The sequence below is a fragment of the Colletotrichum tamarilloi genome (assembly GCF_030869305.1).
Source record: "Colletotrichum tamarilloi strain Tom-12 chromosome Unknown Scaffold_10.1, whole genome shotgun sequence".
In the NCBI taxonomy this organism is placed as follows: Eukaryota; Fungi; Ascomycota; class Sordariomycetes; order Glomerellales; family Glomerellaceae; genus Colletotrichum; species Colletotrichum tamarilloi.
Window position 1 is genome coordinate 217,701 of NW_026849393.1, and position 23,688 is coordinate 241,388.

Here is a 23,688-nt window from a genome sequence, read left to right on the forward strand (position 1 = left end):
GAACCCCACGGCGAACTAGCGAAGTCGAGCTTGACACAAGCCCACCCAACTGCGACGACCCTGGAATATTTCCTGCCAACTACACCGTGCACCCATACAGCTTTTAGTCGAGTCCGATATCGAGTTTCTCCATCATGGGCAACACTACCAGTACGGTGTTGGACAACATCGTCCAGGGGTCCAACTGTGAGCCCCTCCCCCGCAGTCGACTTCTTTGTCGCACAGACTTCGCTGTGCTGGAGCTGACCGGTATGCAGTCGACAGAGAAGAAGTTGACCGTCTGAGGAAACGTTTCATGAAGCTGGATAAGGTGTGCATCCCCTATGGCCTACTCATTTCCTTTTCCATTGCGCTCAACGGCGATCCGTTTGCCACCAGAAGACAATGTTGCTAACCCTTCTTTCGTGCAGGACAATTCCGGCACAATCGAGCGCGATGAGTTCCTCAGCCTGCCCCAGATTTCCTCCAACCCGCTTGCCACGAGGTAGCCAAAATCCTTCCGATGCAATATGCTGCGAATCACGTTACTAAAGCGATCTTACACAGAATGATTGCGATCTTTGACGAGGATGGTGGCGGTGACGTTGACTTCCAGGAATTCGTATCAGGCCTCAGCGCCTTTTCCAGCAAGGGCAACAAGGAGCAGAAGCTGCGCTTCGCCTTCAAGGTGTACGATATCGATCGCGACGGGTACATCAGCAATGGCGAGCTCTTTATTGTGCTCAAGATGATGGTTGGAAGCAACCTTAAGGACCAGCAGCTGCAGCAGATCGTCGATAAGACCATCATGGAGGCCGACTTGGATAAGGATGGCAAGATCAGCTTTGAGGAGTTCACCAAGATGGTAGAGAACACGGACGTCAGCATGAGCATGACTTTGGGTGAGCATCCTATCCCATTTGCGTGCCTTTCTGGCTTCAACTCGTCACGGCCGAAGAAGAAGCTAACATCTGTTTCTAGACACGTTTTAGAGTTGAACACGGCGGCGGGCGAGCACATCAGGATCATGAGACATGAATTGCAACAATCATTATTCGAGGTAGAGATAAACTATCCCCCGGAGCGACATCACGGTCGTCAAATGTGCCTGGATTGCAATATCCGGGTCTAAAACAGCGTTTCTTTGTCTGTTGCGTCCAACTATGCTAGTCTATTGAAACGTGATGACAGCCAGTGGTCGTTATGTTTCGATGACCCTTGTGAACAGACACAAAGGCCTGAGTTGTGGCCGAAAACGATAATGTGCATGCATTTATGGAGCTTTCAAGCAAACCAGGCGGTTGTGATCGTATCGCAGTTAGCTAGGTGGATCGAAACACTACTGCTGCTTATGCGGCAACATACTCGGTGCTAGGATTTCTATCCCTCGAACCGTATATTCGTGGCACGTTCCTTAAACCTCTCACTTGTTCTGCGAATAACTAAACTGCGATAAGTTCAAGGCTATCATGACTAGATTTCTTCCTTCAGTTGGTACTTTAGTTGGAGCCAACTGGGTTGTTTTCGTACTCCAAAGCTAGCCGCAGGTAGAACTGACGGAAAGTTGAGAGAACCATTAGACGTAGTCCCCCACTATTGGACCACTGGGACTGCTTGTAGATTGGCCTCAGAGCATGAGATTATGTCTCGCGTTCCTCCCTATCCGTGAGGTTTCATCAGAGACGCTTAGATTGTTAGACATGATGAGCAACTATTTCCCAAGCCTAGATACAGGGTGAACCTAAGGAGGCATACGTTACCAGTATACACTAATGGCATTCATGTAAAGAGACAATTGCAATGAATGACTACATACAAGCCCCTTTGATCAACTAGAAACAAATGATACAACAAACTGTTACCCATGGTCGCTACACTAGCCACCATTCTACGTGATATTCGAGATATGTCCCTTAGCCTCATTTCCTGTCCGGAGTAAATACAATTTTGGTATTGATTACAGCCTGGAGCAGTGTGTCCTGGATCTATGAATCATGGCCAGAAATTCAATATTGATCCGAAGTCGCGATGCCCAAGGTAAAACGGAGCGTAAGTGATGATTAGCCAAGTACTTCAGTGAGATGATTCAAACTCGTGGATACTAGCCCTTGTCATCGTGGTCTCAAATCGAAACGTGCTATTGAAAGACTGTGACTTCAAAATAGCTCATATAGCGATCGAGATTTCGGTGGAATAGGCCCACCAGATTCGCGACACTACATACAAGCCAGAGAGGAATATATGATGCGCATCGAACTATAGCAGGTACCCGATAAGGAAACCGACCATGTCAAGAACGATCATGTCGACACTCAAGATCAGAAATTGACAGTGATCTCATTCCTCTCCATGATGGATTAGGTGATGAGTATGTGGTATCGGGTTGGCCAGGAGATTTCCACGTACACCCTCGGTCGTCGAATTCAAGAAAAAGGCGGAAATCTTATTCTTCGTGCATACGAAAGATAAGAGGCAGCAGTAATTAATCGCCACGAACCTGGATTGTACCCTAGGCATTGTACGTGATTATCACACCAGCTCGGATCATGCTCATCAGACATGTAAGTGTCCCCAAAGCTTGACTACTTGCATTCTCGAGGACTGCCACATCGAAATAATGATGACGACTACCCACATGAATGGCGCAATGGAGCGTTGCTGGGGGATGAATGGATGGATAGGAAGGAGCGCCTGATAGTCCATCACTGCCACCTGCCCTGAAGATGCACTTTCCGTCTATCGATAAGTTTTCTAGCTCCTTCCTACAGGCTCAATATATTAACAGGCCTCCGTATCTCTTCGGGTTTGCACTTCTCTAACCGTTCCATTGACAGCCCAAGTCTTCTTCATGCTTTACCTCAAATCATCACCTGTCATTCCAATGCTATCAGCTCTCGATAGCTTGTGGCAGACGGCCCAAGTATCCGAGAAGTCCGCCATGCTCCAGCGTTCATGCTCATTATCGGAATACCTACATGCTGATGTTACTCTCGGAAAATTGGACAGTGCAATCGGGCCAGATACTGGACTTTCCTCTGATGTGCCCGGCTTTCAACAACACATCCATTGGCATTTCACTGCAAGGACGTCGTCTGCCCACGGCCATCCGTCGACAGATAGCACCCCAGGCCGATCGCCAATGCCAATTGCAATTGAGTCGCCTACTACGAAATCTGATAGATAGGACGAAAGCAAAGTATCACAGGTATCTCACTCGATCAGAAGTAGACAGCCAAATGTCGATATCACAAGGATGACATCGCCTTCAGTGAGGCTTATGCCGGACATTCCAGGTCTCTACCTCTATCTAAGAAGACGGTCAAGGGGTTCGACGAAAGAAAACACCCATAAACTTGTTGACTTACAATTATATCAGACCGGTCACAACACATTGCTCAAGACGGAAAAAAGCTTGATACAACTGGGCGTAGCCGACATAGAGTTTACCGAGGGAACGGTTAGCGGTAGCATCCGATCGGAAGGGCGTATGACAGTGAGCCAAAGCCATGTACAGGCTTGCTGAGAGTCGACATGGTGTCACTAAGTTCTACGTAGTTATCGTTGAACTCCCCTTCAGAACCATGTCTTGCTTGCTAATTTGTCCAGTCTAGGAACTCCGCGTGTGCGGAATCACAACCAGTCATGCGTAGGCTATCCAGGTAGTCACGTATCTCCCATATCGTCCCATTTCTTCTGGGCTAAACAATTGGCAGCTGCTCTTACATCGTGTACGACCTATTCCCCCTACGATATCTGGTGCAGTTGCTCTACGCTCATCTCTACGCCCATGGAAAGGCACGCTACATGCAGCCAGAAAGGCAGGCCTTCGAGACAGACCTCTCTGATGAGTCCAGAATAGCGCTCTCTAAGCTTACTAGACAAGCCTGCCGAAGACACGGATGTTGTGTGCTAGAAAGGGACGAGCTTTCAAGTGAGGCCGGACGGGATGGACCCGCCAAACCGGGGCCCTTGCCGGCTTTGCCGGGTCAGTAATCGCTCCAGTGGGTGCACGGAGATGCGTGGTGGCCAAATGAAATAGTGCCGTATCTTTGAACGAGTGGCCGGAGCATGTATAGGTACAACAGGCAAAGCTCCACCGTGTTGATTGTCTACATGGATGATCAGATCATGTCTGTCCACTACCAGGGACCTCTTTTCCTTGTCTCAAGCAAGTCCAGCCCATCCTGTTGTGGAGCTACAGGGCGTCCGGGAAAGTGACAGGTCAGATTCCCAAATCAATTCAGCGAAAAGATATGCAAGTCTCAACCCTGCCCCCAGGCATTCCAGCCATGGCACCGGAAATTTAGGGCAGAAAAGGGGAGGGTCAGAAGTCGAGTGAGGGTATGCTTGCTAACAATCGGTGCTGCTCTAGACTCGTCTAGGTCAAGCAATATGGCAATGTAGCGCTTTGCACCTTTACTCCCGAGCCGGCGCCTATTCTGTCATGCTCGAGCGGTCAGACACAGGGTATACCCGAGATCTGCGTCTCTTCCCGCTACTTGGATCCCGCCCGCCATCTAGAGTGCTGGGCTCGAGGGGCGAGACGCCTACTGTGACCAAGTAGGGATGGGCTTGCTCGCGCGCCCAAGGCTCAGAGCCAAAATAGACGCTCCATATACCATGCATGGTTCCAGACGAAGGCGTTCGCTGATAACACACTATCACCGAATCACTTTCTATATACTGTCTAAACGAAATGCTATTCCTTATCGACACCCAGCAGAAGCAAAGTATTCGCTTTACACTGGGCTCCGGTTGCCATATTCCATGGTAGATAGATAGCCTTGCTCCAGCACAAGAACAAGGATAGGAACTCAGCCGTGTTTCAATATCTCTACACCCTTGCCGGCAATACAAATACATACCACCACTGCTCACTGTGCCGCGATCTGCAACTTGGTGCCCTGCCCCTCGGAGATCAGAGACAGCGCCATACCAACTCCCTGTCCCACTCCGCCTCGAAGCAAACCTCGTCTAGCTGCAATCTCATTGCTTGTTCCAGTCTGGTCGTTCCGTGCCTTGGAACAAAACTAGCTAAGGGCTGAAATATTGCTAAGCTTACAGCTATAGCTATGTTCAGGTGTCTTCTTATGCTCATGCCTCAATATGTCGCTACAAATAAGTCAGTATGTGCGACCAATAAGCAACAGCGCTAATGCGCACTAACACGGAAGGTCCCAAGCAGCCGGACCCCATGATCCCTTACTCTTCAGAGACATCAAATAAGACGGAACCAAAACCTCGTCTCTAAGCAGTCGACCAGCCTCATGCAAGGTCCTGGTCACTTGTCATACCGCGGTACTATCCTACTCATATCTGACCTATCCAGTGCTGGGATTCATACATTTCTGGCTTCTAAGGTTGGTCCTACCAGACTGAAAATTGATTACCTTGCTTTTCCAGCATGCATTACTATAACTTCGTGTTACAGATTTTTGGCGACCAAGACTGGCGGGGATCGCGGGGCAATCCGGTCTGTGGGACGACGTGCAAAAGTCCATGGAATTCGCAAGCCTCGATCCGTTTGTCACTCTGTTGCGAGCTGGAGGGGCTTGGTCCCATCTCGCAGCTGCGAGCAAGTGTGAGCAGGCGGGAAGTGGGAGGCCACACTTTCAGCCAGCAACCTGCATTAGCTTTGTCGAGTTGCAAACGCCCATGCCGCCCATAGTCTCACATCGCGTATGTAGGGAACGGCTGAGCTGACATGAGAAAGAAAAAAGTTGCGATGCCCTGCAGAAAAGCTGTCCTGCAGATGTCGCTTCCCGCGCCCATCCGCAGGCCACAAACGGAATCCCGGGAACATGCGGCTGACTTACTGGCCCACCGATTTTGACGAAGGTTCTTGTCTGACAATGTCATATGAACAAGCCCGAGCGTGGCAACCTAATAACGACAAGCCACAGGCCCCGGATGCCGCTGTCTCCCTCATAATCACTGTCAGGTCGAGATTGCTGCCTGACCGTAGGGCACCGCAGACAGGCCTCCGAAGGCTGGCCAGAGAGAGAGGAGCCGACAGATTTCCGTGTAAAGCTAAGATCGGCCTACCTTTCCAGGGTCCAACAAAGCTTCCCAAGTTGCGGAGGAGAGTCACGTCTGGTCTTTGGGCTGATAGGCCCGACCAGAGGTTCGATGCGGTCTGGACTTTGCAGTAGACTGCTCTCCATCTTGCGTCACTAGCCTCCTTCTCCAAGGCGGGAGATCGGCGCAGATTAACACGGTCGTCATTTTCAAGCCGACCAGTCAATCTTGTTGGTAAGGCGCATACACCGCCTATCACAGCCAGCCCTAGAGAGGCCGATTGGGCAGGAATCACTTCTGCGATCAGGTGCCAGCCACCCTTCCCCCTCTCTCCTACGTCTCCCTTCCCTTCATCCCTCCCCCCCCCCTCTCCGACGTCTGCCCCGGACTGCCTTCCTCCAATCCATTTGCCCGGGCCTCCGAGCCCGCATTTCTCGCGTGGCGGCGGCGGTGGGTCAGGTTGACCGCCGCCCACCCCTCTCTCCCGAAACTGCGTTATGGTGTGTGCCCGCCACTTGATCACCCGCATGAGGCTTACAAGGCCATGTTCAAGGGACCTTGCCCGCATATTGCCCATTATTGTTCTTATCAAATAAGCGTAGGGCAGAAAGATCGACGGTGAGGCGCCGGCCGAGGCTAGCGCTTTTTCCAACAACCACACTTTGTTCGACGTCCAACAGTCATCAAACGCCGAGCTGGCCGGCAATCCTTCCAAAGCAAACAACCATGGAAAGGAAGACGGCTGAATTAGCTGAGCAGAAAGCTGGGTTACATTTCCTTCGCTAGTTGCTCTTTTTTTCTTTCTTTCTTTAATTTCTTTGCATATCTCACACCCCCCGGGCGTATCTCGCATACTTGCACGGCATTCTGAACCGGCATCTGGTGGCTTCGCGGCTGCCTTGCTTTGCATTGCGCATCATTGTCTATGCATCATCCGTCTCTCTTTTGATTGATGGTAACAAGGTACAGACAGGTACGTGCGTACATACATACAGCTGCCGAAGTTACTTCGGGCAGAAGAATAACCAGAAAAAAAACCCTAAAAATCCAAAATCCAAAATGAGAAATAGGGAGAAAAGAAGAACCCGAAGAAACGAATAGAAGAAACAAGAACAAGAAAACAAGAGATGAACCCCACCACCCAATTTTTTCTTGCGCAACGACGCAAAGCTCGTGAGAGCATCCAGGCCTGATCTACTACAATACCATAGGTATACATGATTTCTACGACAGGGAAAACAAGAGAGACATACACACGTACATACGTACAACACCAACCCCCCACCCCCGCCCCCATCACACACACACACACTCTCTCTCTCTCTCTCTCACGCAACTCGGTGCCCTTTTCCTTTTTTTTTTTTTTCTCCCGAAGTATTTTTTTCCGTTTTTGTTTCTCATCCCTTCGTTTGCGAGTATCCGGCCTCACTTCTTGAGCGTTATCTGGTGGGCCATCTGCGCCGCGCATTTCATCGTTCGTCGTTCCTCCCGAGTTGCTTTCCTGGTACGCCCATCTATGACCGTCCTTCCGTGAGATTTCCCATTCCCCTTAGGTTTTTTTCTTTACACCACGCACACCCCCTTACCACTTATACACAGACACACACCACCCACCCCCTTGGCTTAGGAAAAAAAAGAAGCCCAAAATCCGCCACCCACATCTCTCTCCCCGTCTTTAGATTTCTCTGTTGTCTTAGCTGGCTGTGCCACCGTTCCCCCGTCTGCGATTTGACCTAGGCAGGTTCAGCCTAGCCGAAGCTTGGCCTACAAGCACATGGACATGGGCATCGGCAGGAGAGCGGAGATATCCTGCAAAGAAAAATGAGAAAAGAAAGAATCAAGAGATGTGTTAAGAAAAAAGAGGAAAAGAAGAAGAAGAAGAAAAAATAGAGAAGAAAACCACAAATGGTTAGCCCATTGAGGATGCTGACATAGATACCTGATGCCTGCCCAACCACCTGTTGGAATGCGTGAGAAGGATGATGAGAGCAGTTATCCTCCCTGAAGAACTCCAAAATCCGCGTAACATCGTGTTGGGTCTCCGTCTCTCGTAACAAGACGTTTCCAACTGCCGAGAATGTACATTGAGGGGGAAGAAAAGAGAATAAAATGAGGCCGCCCACAAAAGCCGACCGCCCAGGCGCCACCATGAATACGTTTACGGGCATCTAGACATTGCCCTGAGATGTACGTTTCTTGGGATTTGATCTCAGGGCGAAGCAGCCGACTAAACCCCAAGTCTTCCTTTTATCTGCTTCCTTGATGAGAGCCGGACCCCGTTTGAGCTCCGCCGCCGCCGTTGCCGCTCGATTCTTCATTTGCCTCGTACTGTTCGAGGCAAGCTTCGATGACTAGGAACGGCATTGTCAGCATGGATGCCTTCCCTCACACGACGTACAAAGTTGGGATCGTCCGGGGGCTTACTCTCTATGATCTGCTGCTCCCATACTCCGTATTGGTAGTCGACCAGACCATGTCGCTCAATGCCGTCGCAAAGCCGGACGAGCTCTTTGCCCATTTTTTCAAGGCCTTCCTTGGGGACCAAGGTCTGCGATCGCTGCAGCTGTCTGCCCGGCTCCATCAAATCCTTCTGCATCTGGAATAGTGAGAGCCACGCGTGATTGAAGTCGTTCCATAGTTTGATTCGGTCTCCATGCAAATTTTGGTCGTCCAGGTTGAGGCCTGTGAATTGTCATTGCATTAGTAAATCTGAACCAGAAGAACCCGAAACTCCAATCCAGAGCTTGGCGCGAGTAACAGAGCAGAGGGGGGGGATCCAACATACCCAGATCGACGACCTGCGTCAGGAGCCAGTTTGACACATCCAGAAGTGACTGGCTGGCGCTTTCGAGCACACCATTGCGGACATTTTGGAAGACACCCCGCAGCGCAGACTGGTATTCCATCCATTTTTCTTCCAGGCCGCCTGTGGCAGAATAGTCCTGCTCTTCCATTGACACGTCGGCACTCGAGGTCTGCTGTGGCATCGCGCCGACGTTAGGGATGTTCGCCTGGTAGTTGGCCATCTGTGGCTGTTGATATGCCGTCGCCGTGGCGCTCGCCGGTTGCGCATGGGGAAGGTTGGAGGTTCCTGTGCTACTACTCGGGTCATTGGAGAAGTACGACGTCGACACGTCTGTCGGCAAGATCGGAGCAGCTGCAGGCTGCCGTTGAAATTGCGCCTGGTTATCGTAGACGGAGCCCGTCGCACCAGTCAGGTTGTCGTATCCCATCGTCATGGCCGCGTTGTATCCACCGAAATTCTGCGCCGGACGGCCGTCCTGGCTATATCCTGAGGGGTAATGCATAGTGTTCGCCGCCATGGGCGCGTTGAAAGAGCCTGCTACCGGCTCTTGGTAATTGTAGGTGCTGTAGCTACCCGTGCTTCCCATGCCTCGCGCCTGCGAGGGCGAAGTGTTTAGTGGCGCTGGCCTGTTGTATCGCTCGGTCGAACCTGTAGCCATGTTGCGGCGCTGCTGCAAAGGGTCCTGTTGCTGTTGTTGTTGCTGTTGTACGTTATATCTTGGGTTGGAGGTGGGATGCATGGGCGCTTCATTCTGCCTCCGACGGCGATTGGGATCATCCATCCCACGAGGGATTTGGTCGCCGGTCGGCTCCGAGGGCAAGCCTACCGTATGCGCCGGCGGCAACGGAGCTGGCGATGTATACAGTAAGGCCAGTTTGGGCCGTCGGACCGGTCACAAGACCGTCCAATTGTCGTGTTGGGGGCCGTTAAACGCTACTGCGTTCCTCTCCCTCTTGCCTTGTCTTCCTCCGGGACTAGCGTGTCCAAGATAGCCAGGCGGTGGCGTGTAACGAAATTTCTTTGCTGATGACAGCGGACGACGCGGGGAGCTATTTTGTCCAGGTGTATGTGGCTCCGCGAAGCAAGATGAGTTGTCGACGTGTCGCGCAAAGTGAAAATAGACAGAGCTCTGGACTCGACCAGGCGGTACTGGCGGATGGTAACGTCGCGAGCCTTAATAATGGCGAGGCAAGGTCGGTGCCGATGGATTCCAAGATGTCAAAAGAGACAAAGGTAAGGAAGCGTTGACTTGGACCTGGGGGTCGGAGAGCCTGATGTGTGATGCCGATGTAGGGTCTGTCTGATGTCGAGCCGGGCAAAGGGCAGCACGGGATGGGCTGGCAGGTTCCTCGGGCGGCGGGTAATAGAAGTGGCTTTTATGAATTGAATTGGGAGGGAAGATGGCGGATAGAGTAAAGGATGGGGAGAACAAGGAAGTTAACTGTTCAGACTTGCTTGTCGCGACCAGCTCGGCGAAGCTAGCGCCGGTCTACTTCATGCCCTGACGCCTGAAGGTTCGGGAAGACTAGACGAAGACTGGCGACGAGTCGTTGGTGTCTTGTGAGTCGTCAGAGAAGTTTAGATTTTGGTAAACAAAAAGCCAGCGAATGGGGTGGATATCGCGCTGAGTTGTCAAACTGGTGTCAGGTTTGATACCAGGAAGATCCTGGATGGAGCATGCACCACGATGTCCAACATTACAAGCCGGTCCCTGCGCGATCTGCTTGGGCAATGAAGCCGCACCAGGGTCTCAGCGACCACCGAGTCGCCTTGACGCAAGATGCGATTCGTCAGAGCAAGAGCAAGCGTCGGGCGGACCGATCTGGTCTTGAGATGAGGTTGGTGACCCGAGGCTTGGGCCTTGAGCCTTGAGAGAGGCTGTGCGGCCGTGTGCTGGGTTGGGGGATATGGGGCTTGTGGTGAGGCTCGTGATGTGGATGGACCAAGACCGAGAACCACTTTTACTGCTCGTAGCTTAGTGCTGCGAGGCTAGACGCGAGTCTATGTAGCCTTGGAGAGGGGAAGGGGGTTCTGCTTTTGCCTGACAGGGAAGAACTGGGTAAGCTTGTGACGATGTGAGAGATGTTATGGGGCGGGTTCGGGGTGTTGGTGTGGAGGAAGACGTGAACGGTAGTCTCGGGGTTGGTCTTATAACATGGGAGGGATGCAGATATGGGTCGATGCCGGCAGGATCAGAATTAAAGGAAGGGTGTAAGTAGGGAGTGAGGGGAGAAAAAAAAGTAATAAGAGGGCAGATGAAAAAAAAGCAATGATAATCCAAAGAGACCTGGACTAAAATGGGGGTAACTAGGTAGGTGGGTGTGAGTGAGTGAGTGACATTGATACATGGGAAGAAGTGTGTGTGTGTGAGTGAGAGTGTGCGAGTGAGAGTGAGGCCCGGGAACTTAGGGTGAGGCGGGAAGACAAGCAGCTGCTGCCAGAGTGAAAAAGAAGAAGAGACAAGCAAGCACTTGCCTTCCAATCCAAAGGGGAACAGACCAATGATGGAAGCTAGGTAGACCAAGCCCAAGGAAGTCTGTGCCGGGAGGAGGGGACGGATGGGACTAAAAAAGAAGACCCGAAGCCAGTGGCAGAGACAATGGCGAGCGAGAGGAGCCCAACAAGTACCACTACCGGTCGGTTGATTGTAGTGTAATGCAGAGCAAAAGAGTAATGAACCCGGCAGACAGCGCCGTGGTCGAGGAAGTATCCGTTCCGTGGAGTAAGGTAGGGCAGATTCAATCCAAGTGCGGCTAGATGGCCCCAAAGAGAAACAAGCTGGACCTCGTACCGCGCCAGGAAGACCCAGATGTAATCTAAAAGTGGTTTTACCTCCAAAAAAAAAAAAAGGTGAAGAGGCCGAACTGGCTCAATGCCTGCTGACAAGTTCGTCTTCTCCAAAAGGATTGCCCTGGTCCAAATGCGCGTGGCAGCCCAGCAAGAGAACTGCGGGCAAAAGAGTAAAAGTGCGGCACCAGCAGAGCAAAGTAGCGGCCGTAGCGGAACGAAGCTGCGAGATGGAGCTTTGAATCTTTAATAAGGTATGGATATAGTTGTCGGACGACGTCGAGAACCTCGAGCTGGATCTGGAGTTGGGGAGATGAAGTTGGAGCTGACACCCGGCCGAACGAGGCACGTTATGCAGCGATCTGCAAGGCAATGTCGAAAGATGGGGGTTCCCTGGTTGGCAACCGGCTGTCTGGTAAAGAAGGCGTAGTGGACAAAAATGGACGAGATGCAGGCGATAGATGATTGATGGGTGTGGACATTGACGTGGGTGCGAGAGACTGAGTGTGAGTGGGCGATCGAGTGTCTCTCTTGCAATGGAGGGTGGGCTTGTGCTTGTGTTGGCGCCGACGATGGGTAGAGGCAGGATAGGCGGATGGCAAGGGGGTGTGAGATACGAAGACTTGGGAGAGGTAGTTGTATCTGATGTATCTTTCCTTCCGATTGTTGCTGAGTTGAAGAGCAAGAGAGAGAGAGCAAACGGCTTGAGAGGCAGGCAAGTAAGACTTGAACTGGCCGGGTAAGTCTGGACAGGTGACCGCTGCAGTGCGTGCTGTAACACTTTACGACTACCCCGAGTAAGAATGACGAGACGAGGTGTTTGGAGAGAAGTAGATGAAGAGAGAGAGAAGAGCGAAGGTGGGTGCGCGTATATGTGTGTGTGTGTGTGTGTGTAAGAGAAAGACAGAAGAGTCAAAGGTGGTAAGAGTAAAGAGGCTTATGCAGCAGAGCCAAAGCCAACTGGCTCACACCCCATAACCGGGGCTAGTTTGCGAGCACAGAGTCAGGTCTTGTCAGGTGCCTTGCGCTGGGTTCGTCTGCAGGACTCTGGAATGTCAAGCGGCAGAGAGCTTTGTATTTTGCTACGGTAATCGCTGGTGCGTTATTGTTGGTGAGAGTTGGGCGGTCTGATCTGGTAGTACGGATGACCTCAGGATAAGTAAAGCTCGATGAGGCACGGTGTGAATGAGTAGAGATAGGCGATAGACAGTTGTCGATTGAGATATCGATATAATGAAAAACGCGGCAAACGGGCGGCTCTCTTTTTTCTTCCACACTTCCTCAGTATCTGAGAGGAGTATTGAGGGGGAGACAAGAGGTATGGCTCAGCAGAGTGTATCGAGAGGACGGACGGGCGGACAGACGACGAGAGATGAGATGGGATGGGATGGATGAGATGGAAGCAAAGCAGCCGGCTCAGCCAGGGAAAGACTGCCATGGGGGTGTGCTGAGCTTGCTTGTTGGTCCCCTTCCCATTCTTCCCACCCCTTCGTTTTCTCTCGTCTGTTTCGCGGCAGTGATGGGGTTGCTCGAAGCACGCCCTTCCATTCTCTTTCACACCCCATCGGGGGCTGACATACCTACGGTACTTGCCTATTGCACCTTATGTCAGTTTGTATTGCTTCATCGTCACTGGCTTTGCTGTACCTCGTGTGTTTAAGCCGTGTCTCCTACTCTACCTACTTGATCGGGCATCGACTCTCGAGAGAGTCCTGGCATGGTTGGATGGCACTGTCCCTTTCATTCTACAGTTCTGCTCTGGAAAAGTTCGGCCTCGGTGTCTGTAAAAGTCAATGTGTCCGCCCACACTGTGACCCGTTTCGTTTCGATTTTCTGCTCGATGTCGGGCGGGTCTGAGTAGTTGGGGTCATCGACATGACTTAATCCGTCATCTCCTCTTCTCAATAACACCAGCTACGATTTGAGTTCCTCCGATCGGGACCGCAGACGGTCGGGTTGCTGATGAAGCTGAGACAAGAGATCATGGCTGATTGACTGAATGAATGGAGAGAATGATACAGAGTCCCTGTCCTGCTCTACTGCTTTCCCCTCGGTGCGATGCCAATGACGAGCCCCCTGGACGATGAGCTGGAGGGATCGTAAAAGTTAAAAAAAGTCTGTGAGCACCCAGATGGCTGGATTTGGGGGCGTTGTTTATTACCTCTATGAGACAAGCCCAGTGACCCTTGTTCGTAGGTACTCCTCGCCTCCCCTGGCTCTCAGCCAGGGGGAAGCGCACTCCAGCCACTCTTCCACACAATTGCTTGCATTTCTTTTGTGAAGCACCTTTACCCTCTTCTTTCCCCGGCACATTGTTTTCCGCCGAAAGGCCTTGTCACTGGGTCCCGTTTGGAACCCTCGAGGCACCGTATTCGCTAGCCTGGCTTCGATTGCTTCTGTCGGTAGAGCTTCAGACCCCAGATAAAAAGCCCTTCAATGATGAGGCGAGGCGAGGCGATGCACTGCCGATGCCGAATGACGTACATACATCGTCGTCGTAGACACCCACTTCAGTCCATGGCGGAGCAACAGACTGATCGTCAGCTTCGGAGCGGAGGAGGGAAAAAAAACAGGAGAGACTAGGGAGAGCATGACAAAGCCGTCGAATCTCTCACACTTCAGATGCTCGAGACAACGATAAACCATGCTTCAAGTGTCTCTCGCCCTGGCTGGCAACCTCGTTGACTAAGAAATCGGAACTTGAAGCGCATCGTTATGCGAATGGGGTAACCGTTAGCCGGTACAGACCAGCTAGCCAAGTCCCAGCTAAACTCGATACTTGAATCGTGCAGCAACTGCATCCCTACAAAGGAACCCGACTCATTATGGCCTCCAACTCCAGCCAATAGCCAAGCCCCCGTCCACTGGACTTCGAGACGCTTGTTTGGGCTTGGCCTCTGATAATATGCGTCAAACCAGTGTGGGATAGCGAACCTCAAGCTGACAATTGAAGCCCGATTTCTCAGGTTTCAGAGCCACCAATGAAGCCAGCAGGAACAGCTTTTTCGTCGCGATTCAGTCAAACTTGGGGGGAGATACCGATGTGCAACGAGGCAAATCGAGCCGTCTCGGATTGGGGGGGGGGGGGGGATACACTGCACGTTAACTGCAGATTTCGTGTGAGGGGGAAAAAATCCCAGATGGAAAATGGCCCGAGTCGGCCCCCAAGAAAAATTGGGCTAAAAGGAAATCGGTGGAGCAATTGTCAAGTCAAGGCCAGACAGGAAGAGGCTTCCGCTCCCGCGAGTCTCTCATTGATAGAGTCTTCGAAGCCAATGGAAGGCGAGAAATGAAAATGACAAGCCGCCATTTGGAATATTGGAAAGGGGGCCAGCCAAGTTGACACACAAGGACTCGAAACCCCCTTTCGCTGACGAGTGCGAAAAAAAACCGAATGGTATTGATAACCTGCCCGAACCAGACCAGGTTCGGCGACTTGGTGAGACTCGACGATGCCCAATGGGTGCGGTGATGGAAGCCTCACTTTTCGATTTACCGGTCTTGGATGGCCATTTCCCTAAGTGCATCCGAGTAGGTATTCTTTCACGAGACGAAAGGGAAAGCGGCACGGACGTTGACACTTTCATTCGAGAAGAACATTATGCAGACGGGCCTTGGAGTACTTGATGGACGTGCATATCTGTGCAGTTCTAAGTCAATTGCAGCCTTCTTTTTAGGAGCAGTACTTTGCATGGTGCGCAGGTAAATAGAGACGGAGATATTTGAATCGAAGGTATAGGTACCTTGGTGATTGCAAAGTGAACACGCGTTGGCCTTGATGAAAGACAAGAACCATGAACCTTGCGCGAATGTCGAGCGTGCCAAGGGGCATATAGGTGAGCGCCAGAAAGGATTAGACGGGGAGCAACTTAGCAAGTGAGGTCGAAGAGGTCGATGCAAGACCCCGGTCAGGCAGCCAGGGTTGCAAACCTGGGCTCTGTGGGTTCCTGAACGAGTGCCGGTACCTTGCTTGAGTGGTTCGGAGTGTACGGAACGCGGCAATGTATCTGTACATTGTGGATATGGCTGCTCCTACTGCAGCTGCAGGGTTGAAGGCCACCCCCTCTCTGGTCCCCTCTCCTCTTAGTCGGGGCCCTTTTGAGGAGGAGCCCTAGCGATCCAGGGATCGTGCCTGAATACAACATTTCACACATGGACGGGCAGGCCTGTGAATGGCTCCCATTGCTCTATTGCGAATGTTGCAGAGGCCGAGAAGGTGGGGTTCGCCTGGCAGCTCGATGCAGCATCTGGCTGGACGATGGCTTCGGTTGGTCTTGTGTGGAACTCAGCCCAGAGAGGTGGTGTGAAAGCTTCTCAACTGCTTGCTTCAGGAACAGGAGCAAAACCCAACCAGCCTCGCTTGGTACTTGGCTTTCGGCAAACGAGGAGGAGGTGGGAGGTGATGAGCACCTGCAGTCGGAGTGTCCTCTGTCATTTGAGATTGCATTAGTCGGAACGCTCCCTGGACACGGCAAAAACGACCAGACCTTGCCTTACCACCAAGTTTCTCCCAGTAAGGTTCTGTGCCTCCCCTTGGCGAGGCATGATGTGTCTATAGTTGTATTGTTCATGGGGTCGTTTGTCGAGCCTGGGTGTGTGGCAGTGGTGGATGTATCCGTACGGATACCTTGAGTAAGCATGCTTTCCACCAAATTGCGGTGCATAGTCCAGACTGCGCATACGCAATACCTACCTCAGCCCGAGTACTTCGTACTGCACCTGAAGGCTCAGGGCGGATGAGATGAGGTGTATCCGTACCGTGTATGTACGGAGTATTGAGGTGAGGTCGGGTGAGGGTCGAGCGCGCGCGATTCGGACGTAGGTTGACCCGGACGTATTTGCGTTGCTTCCGCGGCATCAAGACGCAGGGGAACGAAATTGTGGTCTGGGGCTCAGTGCTCACAGACGTTGTGAGATGCCGCGATGTGGTGGGCCTCACATCTCCGGTGAAAAACATTGCGGTTCCGCTACGGATATGCTCCCATTACCAATGCCGTGCGTGAGCCTGCATTTCGGGGGGCTGGGATCCACATTTCGACGAGATTTCATCACGACAGCTCTGATCCAGCGTAATGAGATGTGAGAGAAGACGTCCGAGTGTTCCAGGTCGCTTCATCGCTTGTATCCGTACCCGTAGCATCGTACCTCTACACACGTAAGATATGGAAGTTGCCTTGTAAGGTAGATGACGGTTATTGTCGTGTGAGGTGGCTGATAGAAGTGAGCTGTGAGGCGAGCTTTTGCCCCTTCCATTTTGGGAGATCGAGTGCCTTGATGCAGGGGACGCGCCTCCCCAATGGAATAGGTATGTACACGTACTGTTGACGCCTTACGGGTCTCAAAAAATATAGTATCAACTGAGGCAGGAAGTTGGAACGTCGGGGAAGCTATTTCGGGAAAGAACATCTCAGCGCACCTTCCATACTTCCATTTACTACTACGACATCCAAGGGCGGGCAGTATCCGTCTGTGTAACTTGCAAGTACATCGGTACTACCTACCTACCTTATCACCCGACGAAGCCAGATACAAAATATTTTGGTTCATGCAATGGAGATGGAAAGCTTGCGTTCGCCGCGCTTATGCTTTACCTACTTCATCATTGCTCCCCCGGGTACGATACATTCGGGTGAGGCATTCGGAGTAAAGATAAAAGGAGACGAGCAAGACATCCGGATCAAGTGCCGTCGGGTGTACATATCACGCTCTTCACACCAAGGTAAGGTAGACACGGAGTAATAGCTTAGTTCAAACCCTCGAATACCTGATAGGTCTAGCGGCCCACGGGTTTCCTGCTCTTCTCCAAAGTCAAACGCTGCGTCCGGCTAATGCATTCTAAGTACCACTGTGGGACTGGGGCGGAGTTTCTCCAACACGATTAATTTTCCCTCGATGTCGTTGGAGTCTTTCTCTTGACATCCGAACACCGTTCCTCTCCAGTCTCCAGTCTCCAAAGTCCAGCGTCCATTGTCCACTCATTCTGCCGCCCATCGTGCTGTCTGCTCCACCACACCACACCATACCGGATTATACGCCACTACACCAACACCTTCTTCACACGCCGCCGGCCTTTCGATACCACCTACATCGTGTCTCCGTCCTGACCTTACTCGGTGTCTGTCTTTTTGCCCGAACTACCTTACCTTGCGCTAGTACTCACTGCAGACGCAAGAACCAAGGCCAAGACGACAAACCTTGGACCAGATAAAGCACGTGTGGTTACAGCGTTGAGTGCCAATCAAGCGCTTGCCCACACGCCTTGGGCAGCACGAACTCAATGGCCCAACCATACTTCTTACGCTGGGACGCTCCCGCCCACTTCTTCCTCCTCTTCCAGTCGGGTTGATTGCATTCCCAACCTACCTAGCTCATCGGGGGACCAGCTGCCTGCATCCAAGGCTTCTCAAGACTCAAGGCACGGCTTACGGCTACCTTACCGCAGCAACTTAAAGTCCGGATGCAAGGCACCATGGCACCGCGCTGGAGTCTGGACAAGCAAAGCCTGCGTAAAGCGCGCTAAGAACGTTCAGAACCGCGCTTAGGTATGCCATCTGCGTTTGCGGCATCGCTTCAAGGTGAGGTTGGCTGACGTGGGGAGTCTCCAGCAACCTTCACGACGCCGACGACGTAGCAGATGGTTTCAACAAAGCACCGTCACCTGCTTTTCAGCCGGCGCCGTCCCTCCAAATCCCCGACTCGTCTCCCGAGGCTTGTCAAATACCGTCTGTCTGTAGCCGTAACAATACAGCTTTGGACAGCGAATCTTCTACCAGATAACTGAAGGCCCGACTCAGCGGAGATGGGCGTCGTGCCTTGGAAACTGACCGCCAACGGTCGAACGAGAGGCGCCCAATCGCCGTCTTTGCTCTAGTCGAGATCACGTTTTCCATCTACACACACACCCTGAAGCATGCTTCCAAGGTGCTAGGTAGCCACCTGCGATTGTGGTGTGGCAGACCTAGCGTGTGCATGTGTTTGTGTACTTCACCCCTCCTCCAAGGCTCCAATACTTTCTTCCTCGGCATGGTCTGGCCCGTCACGCAGCCGTTGGATGTTCTTGGGCCGATCTCAGCCTCACACAAGGCGACTACCGTCGATCATCTCAACCGACGCCTGGTTGATCCCCGGAGCTCACCATGAGATGCTCACTCGCCAAAAGAAAGTCAGCCCGCAGAGAGATCCTTCCCCAACCTCAGTCCGATCTTCCATCCACTCAAGCACATGGCCTCAGAAAAGAATGTAACGTCGGAGGGTGTTTGGAGCACACGTTGGCAGCTCGAGCTCAATAGCCTCGTTATCGTATCGTCTAGCATTGTTCCGATCTTGCCTCCCTCCCAAACCACAAACCACTACCCACCACCCCATCCCGTCGTCTCAAGCTGCCATCACCGCCTCTGCCGCTACCGTTATTGCGCCTCGTCCGCCGGTCGATTGGTTCAGAACCTTTGTCGTTCCCTCCTTGCATCGGGATATACGCCCCATGCTCTCCCACGTTCTTGTCCAAAACGTACATGGCAATAGTAACGGCCTGCTCATCTCAAGTGCCGCCTTGCCTGATGCGGCGAAACCAGCCGAGTCGTGCTGTCCACCATCTCCAGCTTCACCCTCCGATTAAACCCATCACCGGAAGAACAAAGCCGTCACCGAAAACGGCCACCAAAAGGTGAAACCAGCTCCACGAACCTTCGATTTACTCGTGCCATGCTTCTAGAAACCTTCGGAGGACAGGACAGGCTTGAACGTCTGTGCTCTCGCTGTCGTCTCCTTTAGGGGTTACCTTGTGTGGGAAATTGAAACAAGGCCCTCGGCGGACGCACTTCTGCAACGTTGGCAATAGGGGCGCCATCACTAGCCTTGACGCCAGAGATGTCAACGCGCTTGCTCACGGACCCCTCTAATAACGTCCACATCTTCAACCCGCCCGCAGCTTTACACAGGTGCCAGCTTGTGGTCTATGATTCTGGCCTGATAATGACACACGGGGGCTACCTTCACTCTCTCTCAGACCCAGTTTCAATGCGCGCCGAAAAACCTTTCACGGCCGCTCCGTAAGGTACACGTACAACCGTTGCAAGTGGTCATTGCACGCGCTAGTTAAATGAACCGTATCAGCCAAAAGACATCTCTGTCGCGACAATAGTTACTGCCACCACTACGGTCAATGACGGCAGGACATAGAGGGTGGCCCTAAATCGCGCTTTCGAATGTCGGTCCTGAGCATTCCAACACTAGGTTCCAGATCCTGACATTGAACCATCTAATAATCAAATTGGTTGTTAACTCTGACTTTTGCGTTGATTCATGGTCCAAGGTCTGTTGTCTATCAGTTGCAGTTGGGATAAGGACAATTAGAATCGAAGACACCACGTTGCTTCTCCGCGAATTGCATGGATCAGGTATCAAGGCGTGGTAGCAAGAGCGTTGACGCTAAACCGACCGCTTTCTGTCAACCCGTTCAACTAGTGTGTTGCCGGATATGATTCCTCATCTCTTCATGCCTGCAATTTGCTTTCCAGCTATCAAGCGCAGCCGGTAGTACCGATAGCAGACTCGTCCAAAGCTCCAACACCTCTGGATCCGTGCTGGTACAAGGAGACTGCGAGCTATGCCGAGCAGGTAGACCGGAGTTGACCGTGTCCAAGCTGTGTCGTAGCTGTGCCCTAGCCGCATTATTCCTTTGCGTAATTTGGGCTCACATATTACGAAGTAATTCCCTTTGAGAGGAATTCGCCCGCCGATATGGGACATGAGGCAAGTATACATCATAGGCTGGCATTGTAAGAGCTGCCTCTGTTCTATGAATACACGGGGGTGGTAGTACAACAACAAGATGAGAACATTGCCTGGCGATGCCATCATGAACGCCACACATTGAAAGAGATTTCTATCTCTTGACCCAGGCGGGCATCTTTCTGGCCTTGACATGACCATGCTTCTTTCTCTCAACTTGTCTAGGATCGCGGGTAATGCAGCCAGCTGTAGCGTTGAACTTGTCAGCAACAAACCGAAGATCACTCTCACCACGGGAGTTGACTTACCTTTTCTTAGTATCGGCTTAAGAGCTGGTTCGTGGACCAAGACAGCCTTGGCAATTGCCAACGTAAGAGCCTCGGCCTGTCCGGTCACACCGCCGCCTTCAACAAGTGCCCACACGTTGTACTTGTCTGTTCTCGCAGTGCTCCGGAGCGCCCAGATGGCGCTCTCACGATCATGAACTCTGCCGAATGCCTCGTTCAGGGGTTTGCCATTGATCAGCATCTCTCCAGTGCCCTCCACAACCCAAGCGCGGGCGCTCGACGTCTTCCTGCGGCCAACACCTAAAGCGCGTCCATATCTGTCGAGAGGTACAACCTTGGCCACATTCTTGTACGGGTCGATATCGCGTTTGAATTCCTGCAGGGCTTCTTTGACCTCGCTGGGCATCAGTCCGGGGTGGATCTGATGCAGCCGCTTAACCATGCTAAGAACTTGGCTAAAGGGCATCGCCTTGACTGGTTCTCCAGTGGTCTGTCGGTAACCCTTCAAGTTCCTCCATATTTGTCGTGGGACCAATTCCGGGGGCGCCAAAGGAAGGTGCTGGTATCTCTCCACGAGAGCAGAAAGTCGGATGTAGGCGTCGTTGAAGCGAGGCTCTCTGGAGAAGTAGGATGGCGAGACGGGTAGTGGACGAGCCTTCGTAATCCCGTCAAAAGGCCGCTGGGGAGGCAAATCCAGCTTTGTGTCGATTTTGGGTTCGCTGTTTTCAACTTGAGGATCGCTCGTAGTCGACAGGCTCTTGAAGCTCGATTGCAGGCTCGATCGTTGCCATTGAGGCTTCATCGACTGACCCTTTGCCAGTTGGCGCAAGCAGAGCGTCTGCTGCAGGCCCTGGCGTAAGCTCGACATTGTTGCGGGACCTCGAGCAGCGCCCTCGTTGATGCGGTTGCTGTCGCGATATCGTGATATGGAGACAGCCTTGAACGCCAATAGACAGAAATCTTTCCTAGCTTCGTAGCTGGGTTACGGCAGAACATCGGACGAAGATCTAGTCACGTGATGTGGCGTCAGCGCCACAGGCGCTTGGATCCTTTCTTGCCGCACTTTACCCCTCACACACCGCAGCTGGTTGCCCTGGCGTTCGAGCTGCCGTCAATCGAGCGAGGGGCTTTCGGGTGGCGGGGCACTGCGGTCGAAATTTCATTCAAAAAAATTACTGTCACCCTGGCGGGGAACCTGAACTTTTCTCTCTCCTCTCTCCTGTCCATCACATCACGCACCTTTTGATACCCTTCCATCCCTCTCGGTCAAACAACTGATTCAAGATGGCGTTCGGAAAGCTCTTCACCTACCCGGTAAGAAAAGAAACCCCAAATTACTCTTCAGCTTCACGATGTCTAGGAATTTGATCGCTAACGAATATCGTCACCCCTCCAGGCTAACCCCCGCACCACGGCCATCCGTGCCGTCGCGAAGGCCAACAACGTCGACCTCGAGTTCATCGAGGCTGACCCTACCAAGCCCTCCGTTGAGCACCTCAAGGCCAACAAGCTCGGCAAGGTCCCTGCCTTCCTTGGCGAGGATGGCTACCCTCTCTCTGAGTGCATCGCCATTGCCATCTACAGTACGTTCTGAGTCATACTTTGCCGGTCTCGTTTTTCGAACACACAAAAACAACATCCCACGATTCGCAATATGATGATCAAGCTTTTTCAAATACAGTTATCCCTGTCTGAATTTCTTTGTTGACATAGTCTAAATTTCTGATCCTACCATTGGCACCGTCTACTCACTATTAGATATCGTTTGTGTAGCAAGAGCTAACGAGATGCCACAGTCACCTCCCAGAACGAGAAGACCACCCTCCTCGGCAAGACCAAGCAGGAGTAAGTGCACCGGAAGCGCATCTTTCTCTCCTTAAGCTCAGAAGTACGAGGCTAACAACTCTTCATCTAGCTACGCCTCCATTCTCAAGTGGATGTCCTTTGTGAACTCCGAGGTCCTCCCCCCCATGGGCGCCTGGTACCGCCCTCTCCTCGGCAAGGACCCCTACAACAAGAAGGCTGTTGAGGACTCCTCCAAGGTCGCCCTCAAGGCCATCAAGGTCATTGAGGAGCACCTCCTCAGCAACACCTACCTCGTTGGCGAGCGCATCACCCTCGCCGACCTCTTCGCCGCTGGCATCATTGCCCGTGGCTTCGAGTTCTTCTTCGACAAGGCGTGGCGCGCGGAGAACCCCAACGTCACCCGTTGGTACCAGACCATCATCAACCAGGACATCTGGACCGCCGTCACCGAGAAGCAGGAGTTCCTCGAGACCCCCAAGCTGACCAACGTCGCCCCCAAGAAGCCTGAGCAGCCCAAGAAGGAGGCTGCCCCCAAGCCTGCCCCCGCTCCCGCTGCTGAGGAGGCTCCCGCCGCCCCTAAGCCCAAGCACCCCCTTGCTGAGCTCCCCCGCGCCACCTTCGACCTTGAGGAGTGGAAGCGTCAGTACTCCAACATCAAGAACCACGATGAGGCCATGCAGTGGTTCTGGGACAACGTCAACCTCGAGGAGTTCTCTCTCTGGAAGGTCAAGTACAAGTACAACGACGAGCTCACCATGACCTTCATGTCCAACAACCTCATCGGCGGCTTCAACAACCGTCTTGAGGCTTCCCGCAAGTTCATCTTCGGATGCGCTGCCGTCTACGGCACCAACAACGACTCCGTCATCGAGGGCGCCTTCGTCATCCGTGGCCAGGACTACAAGCCCGCTTTCGATGTCGCTCCCGACTACGAGAGCTACGACTTCGAGAAGCTTGACGCTTCCGCCCCCGAGACCAAGAAGTTCGTCTCTGACTCTTGGGGATGGGAGGCCCCCATTACCCACAACGGCAAGGAGTACCCCGTTGCCGACGGCAAGGTCTTCAAATAAGCGCATCGCTCAACGGAGTGATCCAAAATTCATGGCTTATGGCAGAGATGAAATGAGTTTACGAATAGGCTAGGAGGGTGTGCAGATGATGTTATGGACCCGAAGAGGAATATCCTGTGCGTAATGCCCACGGCTGTGTGCCAAGTTACTAGGTCTGAGTCACTAGGACGAGGCAAAAGATGCAGGTTGTTCCTGATCAAAATCA

The 23,688-nt window shown here is 52.5% G+C and overlaps 11 protein-coding genes across 11 annotated transcripts; 5 read left to right on the plus strand and 6 right to left on the minus strand.

Moving 5' to 3' along the window:
- Positions 1 to 134: 134 nt before the first annotated feature.
- CTAM01_04216 (calcineurin subunit B) lies at positions 135 to 971 on the plus strand (the record flags this gene model as incomplete). The annotated part of the gene is made up of 5 exons (XM_060520246.1): positions 135 to 186; positions 258 to 310; positions 411 to 484; positions 547 to 881; positions 961 to 971. The coding sequence occupies 5 exons, from the start codon at positions 135 to 137 to the stop codon at positions 969 to 971; spliced, it is 525 nt and encodes a 174-aa protein (XP_060384891.1).
- Positions 972 to 2,525: 1,554 nt separating this feature from the next.
- CTAM01_04217 (uncharacterized protein) lies at positions 2,526 to 3,236 on the plus strand (the record flags this gene model as incomplete). The annotated part of the gene is made up of 2 exons (XM_060520247.1): positions 2,526 to 2,540; positions 2,814 to 3,236. 2 exons carry the CDS (start codon positions 2,526 to 2,528, stop codon positions 3,234 to 3,236), a joined length of 438 nt encoding a protein of 145 aa, XP_060384892.1.
- Positions 3,237 to 7,001: 3,765 nt separating this feature from the next.
- Positions 7,002 to 7,465, minus strand: CTAM01_04218 (uncharacterized protein; the record flags this gene model as incomplete). The annotated part of the gene is made up of 2 exons (XM_060520248.1): positions 7,002 to 7,204; positions 7,342 to 7,465. The coding sequence occupies 2 exons, from the start codon at positions 7,463 to 7,465 to the stop codon at positions 7,002 to 7,004; spliced, it is 327 nt and encodes a 108-aa protein (XP_060384893.1).
- A 280-nt stretch (positions 7,466 to 7,745) lies between these two features.
- On the minus strand, positions 7,746 to 8,165 carry CTAM01_04219 (uncharacterized protein; the record flags this gene model as incomplete). Its single annotated transcript, XM_060520249.1, has 1 exon — positions 7,746 to 8,165. The coding sequence occupies one exon, from the start codon at positions 8,163 to 8,165 to the stop codon at positions 7,746 to 7,748; it is 420 nt and encodes a 139-aa protein (XP_060384894.1).
- Positions 8,166 to 8,244: 79 nt separating this feature from the next.
- Positions 8,245 to 9,542, minus strand: CTAM01_04220 (uncharacterized protein; the record flags this gene model as incomplete). Its single annotated transcript, XM_060520250.1, has 3 exons — positions 8,245 to 8,348; positions 8,422 to 8,679; positions 8,783 to 9,542. The coding sequence occupies 3 exons, from the start codon at positions 9,540 to 9,542 to the stop codon at positions 8,245 to 8,247; spliced, it is 1,122 nt and encodes a 373-aa protein (XP_060384895.1).
- A 347-nt stretch (positions 9,543 to 9,889) lies between these two features.
- Positions 9,890 to 10,538, plus strand: CTAM01_04221 (uncharacterized protein; the record flags this gene model as incomplete). Its single annotated transcript, XM_060520251.1, has 3 exons — positions 9,890 to 10,036; positions 10,272 to 10,363; positions 10,451 to 10,538. 3 exons carry the CDS (start codon positions 9,890 to 9,892, stop codon positions 10,536 to 10,538), a joined length of 327 nt encoding a protein of 108 aa, XP_060384896.1.
- Positions 10,539 to 11,846: 1,308 nt separating this feature from the next.
- On the plus strand, positions 11,847 to 12,020 carry CTAM01_04222 (uncharacterized protein; the record flags this gene model as incomplete). Its single annotated transcript, XM_060520252.1, has 1 exon — positions 11,847 to 12,020. One exon carries the CDS (start codon positions 11,847 to 11,849, stop codon positions 12,018 to 12,020), a length of 174 nt encoding a protein of 57 aa, XP_060384897.1.
- Positions 12,021 to 15,736: 3,716 nt separating this feature from the next.
- On the minus strand, positions 15,737 to 16,547 carry CTAM01_04223 (uncharacterized protein; the record flags this gene model as incomplete). Its single annotated transcript, XM_060520253.1, has 3 exons — positions 15,737 to 15,900; positions 16,078 to 16,262; positions 16,360 to 16,547. 3 exons carry the CDS (start codon positions 16,545 to 16,547, stop codon positions 15,737 to 15,739), a joined length of 537 nt encoding a protein of 178 aa, XP_060384898.1.
- A 2,750-nt stretch (positions 16,548 to 19,297) lies between these two features.
- Positions 19,298 to 19,500, minus strand: CTAM01_04224 (uncharacterized protein; the record flags this gene model as incomplete). Its single annotated transcript, XM_060520254.1, has 2 exons — positions 19,298 to 19,354; positions 19,408 to 19,500. The coding sequence occupies 2 exons, from the start codon at positions 19,498 to 19,500 to the stop codon at positions 19,298 to 19,300; spliced, it is 150 nt and encodes a 49-aa protein (XP_060384899.1).
- Positions 19,501 to 20,474: 974 nt separating this feature from the next.
- Positions 20,475 to 21,475, minus strand: CTAM01_04225 (ribosomal protein S9/S16; the record flags this gene model as incomplete). The annotated part of the gene is made up of 2 exons (XM_060520255.1): positions 20,475 to 20,566; positions 20,629 to 21,475. 2 exons carry the CDS (start codon positions 21,473 to 21,475, stop codon positions 20,475 to 20,477), a joined length of 939 nt encoding a protein of 312 aa, XP_060384900.1.
- A 416-nt stretch (positions 21,476 to 21,891) lies between these two features.
- CTAM01_04226 (glutathione S-transferase domain-containing protein) lies at positions 21,892 to 23,483 on the plus strand (the record flags this gene model as incomplete). The annotated part of the gene is made up of 4 exons (XM_060520256.1): positions 21,892 to 21,921; positions 22,004 to 22,190; positions 22,404 to 22,452; positions 22,523 to 23,483. The coding sequence occupies 4 exons, from the start codon at positions 21,892 to 21,894 to the stop codon at positions 23,481 to 23,483; spliced, it is 1,227 nt and encodes a 408-aa protein (XP_060384901.1).
- Positions 23,484 to 23,688: the final 205 nt, after the last annotated feature.